We start from the raw sequence: 10,380 nt of genomic DNA on the forward strand, positions 1-10,380 counted from the left end.
CTCCCCTCTACTTGAGGACGAGCACTCACGGAACATCAGGATGAACTGCCATCAGCAAATTTACCATGGTCATACTACACAACTTCTCATATTCCAATCATAGAGACGTTCCTCCTTGGAACGCTCGTTCAAATTCCATAATCATAGTTTCATCTCATATACTGTTCGCACATTATACAATTTCCTCTAAATCACATTTTCATTCTTAGTTCCACTTTCATAAAAAGACGAGCGTTCAGCCCCCTTCATAATGAGGACGAACGTTATCATGATACCGAGAGATACTCGTTTCTGAAAGAAAGAAAACGAATGTCTTTCCAAGGACGGACGTCATGACCACTTGAATCAGTTAAATGAACTGATTCTAGAACGATTCAACTGATACTTAGAATAATTTAAATTTAAGGACTTTAGATCGAATCCAAATGAATAAAGACATCGCAAGGCTTTTAGATATTGATAACGGATACGAATTTATAAAAGATGTTAACCGCCAGTCAATGACCGAACGCGGTAATAGATATTTATTTACTGTTTGGACGAACGCTATTTTCATACGATTGATAATCAAGTATAAGGACGAGCGTTCGGTATAAGACCGAGCGCTACTCATAACGAACGCTTTGGGTCGAGACCCATCGCTGAGGCAGGATATTAATAGAAAGAGAAATTTATAAGGTAATCATAGTGAAGAGAATTATTTAGGAATGACTAAGTATATAAGGTTGTATTTTTCTAAGCTTCTCACTTTCTCGCATAACACTCAGAGCACCTACGTTTGGCCGAACGCTCAAACGTAAGACTAAATATAAGAGGGCGTTCGTCCTAACTCAGTATTCTTTCCAAATGAAAGAATTCTGTTTTCAAGGAAAGTACAAAATACCGAACGGTCAAAGACCGTTCGATAACGAACGTTCATTTTCATAGCATTTCATATTTCCAGTCTCAATTACAGTAACTCATTTTTCAGTATAAACCTTCATGCATTTAACTACGCATATCATAGCACATTTCATAAATTTCACATATCATCTCATCATCCAGATCATACATCAAAGATTAATCATACAAATTTCATACTTCATACAGCACAGCACATACACATGAATTAAACTTAATAAGCTTCCCTTACCTGGATCAGTAGTGAACGAACGTCCTAACGCGAAATCCCAGATTCGCCCAACTATCACTTCTATCCTCGGACCACTCAACTTCTTGCGAACTAAAACAAATTCCAGAATCAAAACTTGATTCAGATAAAGAGAATGCATGTAACCAGATTTGGTTTTGCATGAACCCTAATAATGAACAGCTAAGGGACGCACTTACCAGATTCAAAACTTGAACTTGTTCGGTTTGATGGAAAGCTTATGACGTCTGGATCGTTTCTACGGTCTCTGAAATTGGATCGGAGAAGAAGAAGGTAAGTTATGGTAGAGAGAAGATGGAGGTTCTAGAGAGAAGGTAGAGAATTTGGAAATCAAGAGTTTAGGGAAGAAGACGAAGCATGCAGAGAAGTGGGAGAGTGTTTTTCAGAAAAGTAATTTCTCTCCCCACGTAGGACGAACGTCCATTCACCTGCTGCCACTTGGATTCCAATAACGTTTTCGAATGTTCCAAAGTGACACTTGGCAGTTGCATGCAGAATGAGTGTGAGTGCGTTTTAATGGCACTGCACGTGTGGCGAGGGTGCATTAAATGGTGCTCAGAACGAGAGGGTGTGGGTGCGTTTCTTAATACAATTTCTGGACAGGATTTTAGAGCATTAATGACGTGATTTGACAGGTGGAGGTTTTAAATTTTCGAGACTTTACAAGAGTTTATTAAAACAGTATTATTATTCTATATTTAAGTTTTAATAACATTAATATTTAAATGGATAAAATTAAATATGTATGTGGAGGGGTAAATGAGTATTATTTTTTATAATTTGACTTTATAAAATGACATTGAAACGTAATAATTATTAGACAAACAATTGTGAAGATGAAAACAATTAAAAAAATCGCATATCTTTTTGCAAATTTAATTTTCGGTCACTTGATTTATAAATAACTGATAGTATAATATAAATCGGAAAGAAAATAAGTTTTAAAAAATTATATATTTAATTGATATACATTTGGTGATATGAATTTTAATCATTAATTAAATTATTGAATTAATAATTAATGATAGGCTTAATAGCCTCTTTTGTCCCAGTTGTGTCAATTTGGTCATTGGTTTTAAAAAAGTGTCTACTTGGTTCTAACTTAGTAAATTTGTGTCAACCTTATCCCTTCTGTTAAAAAAAAAAACAAACGGAGTTAATAATCTGATGATATGGCAGTTTCTTTTCAATTTTTTTTTAATCTTTTGGTCACCTATTTCCTCCTCCCACGTCACGTCAGCTTTGCCTTCCCCAAACAGTAGAAACCCTAATTCCTCCACCGTCAGCCAAACCCTATCCGTCACAACCACCTTGTCGCGCCGCAACAGAAAGTCCAAACCCTATCCAATTGTGCCGCCACCACCCACACCGTCAATGCCGCAAAGAACCTGCAACCACCACATCGTCTTTCACCATCAATGCCACAACCACCCACACTGTGAAACCCATCCACCACCATGAATCATCTCGCGTTGTCACCACCATGTCGCGTCGTCACCACTATGTCGGAAATCGCACAACCAGATTCGAACCTACCATCCATCATCAATCTCGCGCAACCCAAATCACCAACAACGACATCATCTTCTTCCTCACGATTAAGACCCAAAAAAACCCAGAAAAATTCCCAATTTTCAAACTCCCAATTCGCGCAAAACAGAAATGAAGGCTTACCATGTGGCAGCCCTTCCCCACCCAAAAATTAGGGTTTCAGATTGGGGAAGAGTGCTTCTGCGCCGTTAACTCGCGAGAATTGGGTTTCGGCCTTCCCATCTACGGTGGCTACTGGTAACGTAATGGTGTTTGGCGAATTGGAGGTCTTTTCCTTTTTGCAGGTAGTGAATTCAAGTGGACGGAGGTGCGAAGATGCGAACTCAGATCTCGTAGGATGAGGCTTTTTTTTTCTGATTTTTTGGTTTGTAGGTTTGGACTTGGAGAAGGTGATGGAGGTGTGGTGGTTGCAGGTTCTCGCAATCCTGTAGGGAGAGGTTTGCTCTGCGGCAGCGGCGGCATGGCGATTTAGGGTTTTTCTTGGTGTGGTGATTGGTTTGGTGATGGTGAAAATTGGTGGCGGAGCTCGCGGGTTTGATGGAGGTGGGAGATGGTGGTCGCGGCAGCTTGTGTGAGCTCGTGATGGATGGTGCCTTGCGGCGGCTTTGTAGCGCGGGTGGTGGTCTAATGAAGATGTTTCATGGTGGCGGCAGCGCATGATGTTAGCAGCGTCGTAGCTGTTGACGGTGACGATTGTGGATGGTTCGACAGCTAAGGTTTGATGCTTGATGGAAGTTAGGATTTCTGAAGATGGTGATGACGTGGCAACCAAGTTTATAATGTAAAATCCACCTCATCTCTCATTGACACGTTACCAATTTATACTACCATATCATCAATTCATTAACACCGTTAGTATTTTTTAACGGAAGGGACAAAGCAGACACAAAATTTCCCAAGTCAGGACCAAGTACACACTTTTTTAAAACCAATGACCAAATTGACAAAACCGAGCACAATTGGGAAAAAAAGAGGCTATTAAGCCTTAATGATATTATGGCACGTTATTAATTAATACAATACAATATACTCCCATATTGATATATATTGTTTGTATGAGTACAATGGAATAAAAGTGGACGAATTAAGATTAAGAATTGATTATAATAATAGTATTATTAAAATATTATTAGATAATTATCATTAATAAATAAATTATTCAAAACCTCAAAAACCTAGATTAAAACCCCAAAAATCTCAAATTGAAATTCCAGAAACCCAAATCGAATAACCAAAATTCTATCCGAAGACCCAAATCTAGAGGTGTCATTTGAGTCCCTGACCCATAGGTTGACCCTGACCGCTTCTAAAATCAAGCCTCAATTTTCTAGCCCACTTAATAGGGTTTTTTAACAGCCCCAACCCCCAAAACCCACACATAAAGTGGGTTGGGGTAGGGTTAGGATGGAGCTAGCCCCCAAACTAAATTAATTCACTTTTAATGTTTTTTTAGTTATTTCTTTTATTTACTTCTCAAATTTTACATGATATTTAATATCTTTTTAATTAAATATAAATATATAAATATTGATTTTATAAAAATTTATTTAAAATAATTTTTAAATTATAAGTATATTTTAAATATATAGTTTTATTATTTTAGAAAGTTAAAAAAGAAAATTTTTATTATTATTTTTATTTAAAAGAAAATGAAAAAAATTTCAAAAAAGAAATTATCACAATAACACAGTTCAAAATTCGATTTTTCAATAATCGAATTCTGATATGTATATAAATATTTGAAATACTAATTATGGATAGATTTTAAATTCAAATCTACTATTTTTGGATGAATTTTTAATGTCGGTGTAAAATTTTTATTTTTTATAGTTTGTCATATAAATTTTTTTTGTTGAATGTTTTGTATAGATATATATACATTAAATAATTAAACTACAAACTTTATAAAGTTTAAAATTAATTTCACATAATAAAAGAACTAACTTTTTAGTGAAAATCCTTGTTAGGCAAAACTGTTATAAATATCATATATGTTAGTATACAAGATCTAAATGTAATCCTAGCGGTTATAAAATCAGATTTTTTTTCTAACCTTTTAGATTAAATTAATATTTTAAAATCAGACCTATCTTTATCCAAGAGAGATCGTTTTTATTGAATTATTTATCATAATTGAGCCGATTGTAATAAAAAATAATTAAATAATAGATACAATATTTTTAAATAAATATAACGTTATAATTTATAACACTAAAATTAAAATTATTATTGTATTTAATTATTAACATATAAAATAAATAAAAATTATAATAATAAATAAATTACATTAATGTCTCTTAATAAGAAACTAATAAAAAGACAAATGAATATAATATAAAATATATAAAAAGACATAAAAATATATAAATTGATGTAAATGACTAAATTATACGTTTCATAAAAAAATTATAAAAGAGTTATATAACTTTATAAATAATAAATATTAATTTCATTAAATTTGGAAAATTAAAAAAGTTAAAAAGTTATTAAGTCAAAATTTTAACATGTTCACACCAATTTAAAAAAAAATGTAATTTTGATCACAAATCTTAATCGAATGATATTGATTTAAACTAGTGACAAAATATATTATCATCTATAAATAAATTCGTTAGTCCATCAAAATTTTACAAATTAAAATAATTTTTTTAACTTTCAAACCTATTTTATGTTGATATTTCTGAACCATCAAATTTACAAATCGAAATTAAGATAAAAAACTATCAAAACAAAATTTGAAAATTAAAAAATAATTATATAAAAACATTATTATTAAACTAATTAATATAGAAATAGTTATGAAATAAAAAATTAATTTTGTTGACAAAAAATATAATTATACATGAATTAATTATGATTATAAATTATTAAAATAAAATGAAAATTAAATAAAAAATATAAAAATTATTTCAAAATAAATATGTGACTCACTACATTTTGTATTTAAAATGAATATCTTTTTCTAAATAAAAGCCCATGAGTTCGCTCTAAACCCATGAGATTATTGTAGATATTCTATGAAGGACTTTTTAAACCTGTTGATTTTTCTAACCCGACCTCATGGGCCAAACCATATAAGAGGCAAAACTGACAACTCTACCCAAATCGCAATCGCGTACCTCTATTTTCTTTCGTGTTTCTTCTTCTTTACCACCGTATTTTCTCCGTCGTCGCGTTCTCGCCGTGCCTAGCCTCGCATCGCCGGCTGTCGCCGTGCCTCACCTCGCCCTGCCATCTCCGTGCCTCGCCGTCGTGCTTGGGTAGCGTCTCATCACCTGGTTTTCCTTCCAATTTTTTAGAAAGATGGGAGAGAGGAAGGTTTTGAACAAGTATTACCCTCCGGACTTTGATCCCTCCAAGCTTCCCAGAGCCAGAAGGCCTAAGAACCAGCAGATTAAAGTTCGCATGATGCTTCCCATGAGCATTCGATGTAATACTTGTGGCAATTACATCTACAAGGGCACCAAGTTCAATTCCAGAAAAGAAGATGTTATTGGCGAGGTGTGGTTATTTTTAAGTTCACTAACTTTTCAATCTTTATTTCGTTTTCTTCCGTGTAATTCTATGTACATTCTTAAAGGAGATGCCGCTGGTGTTTATCTTTTGGATTCCTTCAATCTTATGATTGGTTATCTTTTGGATTTTGTATTGGATTCCTTCAATTGCTTGTGTGTTGTTGTTTAATATATTGGTAGGATTCAGAGGTTCATATTTGCTTATTGCTTCATGTGTAATTTGATCAATGACGTTGACTTTGAATTATTTGCATTTTTTCGCAGACGTATCTTGGAATTCAAATATTCAGATTCTATTTCAAATGCACCAAATGTTCAGCTGAAGTTACCATGAAGACTGATCCGCAAAATTCAGATTATATTGTTGAATCCGGTGCAACCAGAAATTTTGAGCCTTGGCGTGCAGAAGATGAAGAAGCTGATAAAATGAAGCAGAAGAGGGATGCTGAAGAGATGGGAGATGCTATGAAATCATTGGAAAATAGAACCTTGGATTCTAAAAGGGAGATGGACATCCTAGCTGCATTGGATGAGATGAAGTCAATGAAGGTAATTACTGTTGTGACTGAATATATATAATGATAAAATAAATTTGAAGCTTGCTCATAAATGATTCAATAGGGATGCGAGCATTATAATTGTGGAATATGCTTCATTTTTCTGTAGAGGAATAACATTTCACACCATTTTTTAATTAATAATTACATTTGTGCGTGGACATAAGGTCTGTTTGTGGTAAGTAGTTGCTAACATGACTCTTTCATTTCAGTCTAGGCATGCAACTGTTTCTGTTGATGAAATGTTGGAGGCTCTGCAGCGTACAGCAGCTGATAAGGTATGAGAAAACTTGTCATATAATTATTTGAGAACTTTTTCTTTTTGAAGCAAAGATTAATTATAATTGGTTTGAAATGTAATTTATCGGTAGTCATTCCTTGATATAATAAAGTATTGGTAAAAGTAGAAAATTTAGGCCAGAGACCGTGAGTTGATTATAAAATGATTACTTTCAGCGTAGTTCTCTCCATAGTCCATTTTTTAGCTATCCTTGACTATAAAAAAAATTAACTGTTATTGTATATTACTAGTTGAAATACTCAGTATTTTAGTATCTATTATTTTCTTTTTCACTTCTTAATAAGAATGTATAAAGTTAAAAAAAAATATCAATGCCTAACTATTTTTCTAAAGTGAGATATAAAATGGAACAAAAAATACTTATCTAAAGTGACAAAAGAATGGAAGTATATTTGGAGTCTGTCATGACTTGGGTCATCTTTCTGATTAGATGCTCACAAAACCAAATTTTGGGTTTGCTGTTTGGTATATTCTTGTATTCTCTTGCGACAACCTTTGTTGCAACTCCAATGATCCCTTGATGCCTTACCCTGAACTTATACAATTGCAATATAACCCATTTAAACATTGATTGTCCACTATTTCTTATTCTGATATTTGGCTGTGACATAAACATGATACGTAATTTTGAAGCATTGTTTAATTATCATCTTCCTCAATAATTCAAATTCATTTATAATGATTTCAGGAGAAGAGGCTGGAAGAAGAAGATGAAGCAATGATAAAATCGGTTGTCTTCCATGTAAGTATTACAATCCTGCAGTTTTAGTTCTCTTCCTTCTAGTTACTTTTGTTTCCTGTTTTTTTAATCCTGGTTTTTGCTGTATACTATATTTACCAGAATTCAGGAGGTTATGTCAAAAGAATTCGTGATGAAGATATTGAAGCCGAAGAGCAGTTAGATCCGCTTTCACATGGACATGGTGAAACAAGTTATAATATGAAGGTATATGTCTGCTTGCTTGCAGTAATGTATTTTTTTTTGTTGTCTTGTTGGCAAAATAAATTATCATCATTATACACCAACTCAATTATGTTTTCATCACACTCTGTTCTTAACTATTGAAATTCAAGACTTAACCTTCAACCTCATATTGCTCTGAACTATGATATTCCTGGTTTTCAGTAATTACTGTTCTGAGTCATTTCTCGGTTCACTTTCACTAAACCAGCTGTCTCTGAGTTTGATTTCACTATTCATTCATAAATTTTGTATGGCAAGCAGGATCAATGAAAATTTCTTTTTAGGTTCCGTTAACCTTTCAATTTTTTTATAAGGAAAGAAACAAAAAATTGTAGAACTGTCTACAGGATCATAATGGCTGCTTGAATGCATTTGTTTTTTGTTTTTTTGGAGGCAGTCAGAAAATGGAGTTGCAGTTAAAATATCTGGGAAAAAAATATGATAATCTAGAATTTGGAATTACATATTTCTAGCTTCTTTGTGGTGTTCTGCTGTTGGTTTTTTTATCTTAAGGTGGTTTTCTTAGATTTACAGATGGATATTGGCAGGCTTTGTTGCATGTTTCTTGATCTTTATTTTTTTTCCTTTTACCATTTAATATTTGTCTCTCTTAAAATAAATTATTGCTTAGAAAAAAAAATTCAAAGGAAGTTTTCTATTTTTATTTTCTTTTTGAGTGTGGACTTTTTTGACTTGAAATATGTGTGAAGTTCATAAAATTTTCTGAAATTTATAGGTGAAATTTTTCTAAATTTACAAATTTATCATCCGTATGTGGTCTTTTATTCATCTAAAGCATCAAATCTTGTACAAAAACAACTGTTTGAGTGTGTGTTTGTGTTATATATGTGTGCAGAAGCAAAAGATGTCTGAAGATCATCCAAGCAAACCAACTGACTCTCTTACAAAAGCTACTTTGGATGGCAAACAAGGTATGTACTTTTCACGTAATGCATCGAAATTCACCAATGCATTGAAATGTTATCGCTCAGTGAAGTCATCACTATTAAAAGAGAATTGACATGAATGCAGATCAATTTGAAGGACCATCTTCAGTTGTGTATCATATCAATTGATCTGGATTTACCTCTTACATTTGTTATGTCACCTTCACTTGCTAGTATCAGTCAAATAACCCAAGCCACATTACCCATCATCTGCACAATTGGTAGTATCAGTCAACGAACCCAATCCACTTTACCCTTCATCTGCACTACATTACATTAATGTTATACAAGCATCCCCTCCTTCCTATCTGTAAGGAGATATCATAATATTAATTTACTCTGTAAAATATGTTCTGCATCATAGAAATGTAAAGATAAAACACATTTATAATAAACTGAACATAACTACCGGAACACAATAACCAATGGGAAGTTATTTCACTCTATCCTTTACACTATCAAAAAGAAAACCTTAAGCTTTGCACAATTCTGATCTTTGTCTAATATTTATAGAGCCAGGTTCGTAACACTAGTATGATTTGCAGAAAATCGAAAAGCTATGCACACCATTCACACCTGCATTTTTTATTTTTAGTCAGGTTTAATTGGTTACGTTTAATATTTTTTCTTTTGTTTAATAATACTATCTGTAGGAATGCAAAGTTAATATGTTTTGGTTATTTGTAGAAAGCGAACGAAATGGTGGAAAACTTAATTCTTTGGTGAGAATTTCTATCACCAAGAAATCAGATGTTAAAAGTCCTGGAGAACCAGAACCAGAGAAAAAGGATATTAGAACAAATACTGGATTACAATCTTTGTGTCAAAATTATGGAAGTGACGAGGATGAGGATTAGGTCATAAATATTGAAGTACTATTTGAACCATTGCACTTATTTGTACCATTGCTCTTATTTCTGATTGTTTAGTTGTATTAGTGATGGATTGTGATTCTTCCGAAAGCTAAAATATTGTGATACTTGGTTTCCGTTCTGTTTGTATTCTTGTTACGTTAAGTCTGTGTAAAAACTATACTTATATCTTGGGAGTTTTAAAAATAAATAAAATATATTTATTATATGAATTTAAATTAACTGGTAAAAAAACTAGTACTTTTATCTTGGAAGTTTTAAAAATAAATAAAATATATTTATTATATGAATTTAAGCTAACTGGCAAAAAACTAGTACTTTTATCATGGGAGTTTTAAAAATTTATATGAATTTAAGTTTAAACATATATAATTAAAATTTAATATAAGTATTTTATTTTTTTGTAAAATTAAATAATAATACTTTATTACTTTTTAATTAAATGTGTTTTTATGTAATTGTATCGAACAATGTGATAACTAAATCAATCGAAATAAAAAATTAAAATTTAAATGAAACAATA

The 10,380-nt window shown here is 32.3% G+C and overlaps 1 protein-coding gene across 2 annotated transcripts; it reads left to right on the forward strand.

Moving 5' to 3' along the window:
• The first annotated feature begins 5,785 nt into the window (after positions 1-5,785).
• On the forward strand, positions 5,786-9,973 carry LOC108324943 (uncharacterized). 2 transcript variants are annotated; one of them, XM_017557900.2, is made up of 7 exons: positions 5,786-6,202; positions 6,481-6,765; positions 6,986-7,051; positions 7,763-7,816; positions 7,916-8,020; positions 8,895-8,970; positions 9,677-9,973. In XM_017557900.2, the coding sequence occupies exons 1-7, from the start codon at positions 6,005-6,007 to the stop codon at positions 9,709-9,711; spliced, it is 819 nt and encodes a 272-aa protein (XP_017413389.1). In that variant the 5' UTR covers positions 5,786-6,004; the 3' UTR covers positions 9,712-9,973. The 2 variants fall into 2 exon arrangements, with proteins under 2 accessions (XP_017413389.1, XP_017413387.1); XM_017557898.2 differs by having other exon boundaries at positions 5,788-6,202; positions 9,673-9,973.
• Positions 9,974-10,380: the final 407 nt, after the last annotated feature.

Source organism: Vigna angularis, chromosome 3 (assembly GCF_016808095.1).
Source record: "Vigna angularis cultivar LongXiaoDou No.4 chromosome 3, ASM1680809v1, whole genome shotgun sequence".
NCBI lineage: Eukaryota > Viridiplantae > Streptophyta > Magnoliopsida > Fabales > Fabaceae > Vigna > Vigna angularis.

Bases quoted from the DNA above. Each gene is read 5' to 3' on its own strand.
- LOC108324943 (XM_017557898.2), top strand. From the start codon at position 6,005: ATGGGAGAGAGGAAGGTTTTGAACAAGTATTACCCTCCGGACTTTGAT. The intron at 6,766-6,985 runs GTAATTACTGTT...CTTTCATTTCAG, and splicing joins ATGAGATGAAGTCAATGAAG to TCTAGGCATGCAACTGTTTC. The intron at 8,971-9,672 runs GTATGTACTTTT...GGTTATTTGTAG, and splicing joins TACTTTGGATGGCAAACAAG to AAAGCGAACGAAATGGTGGA.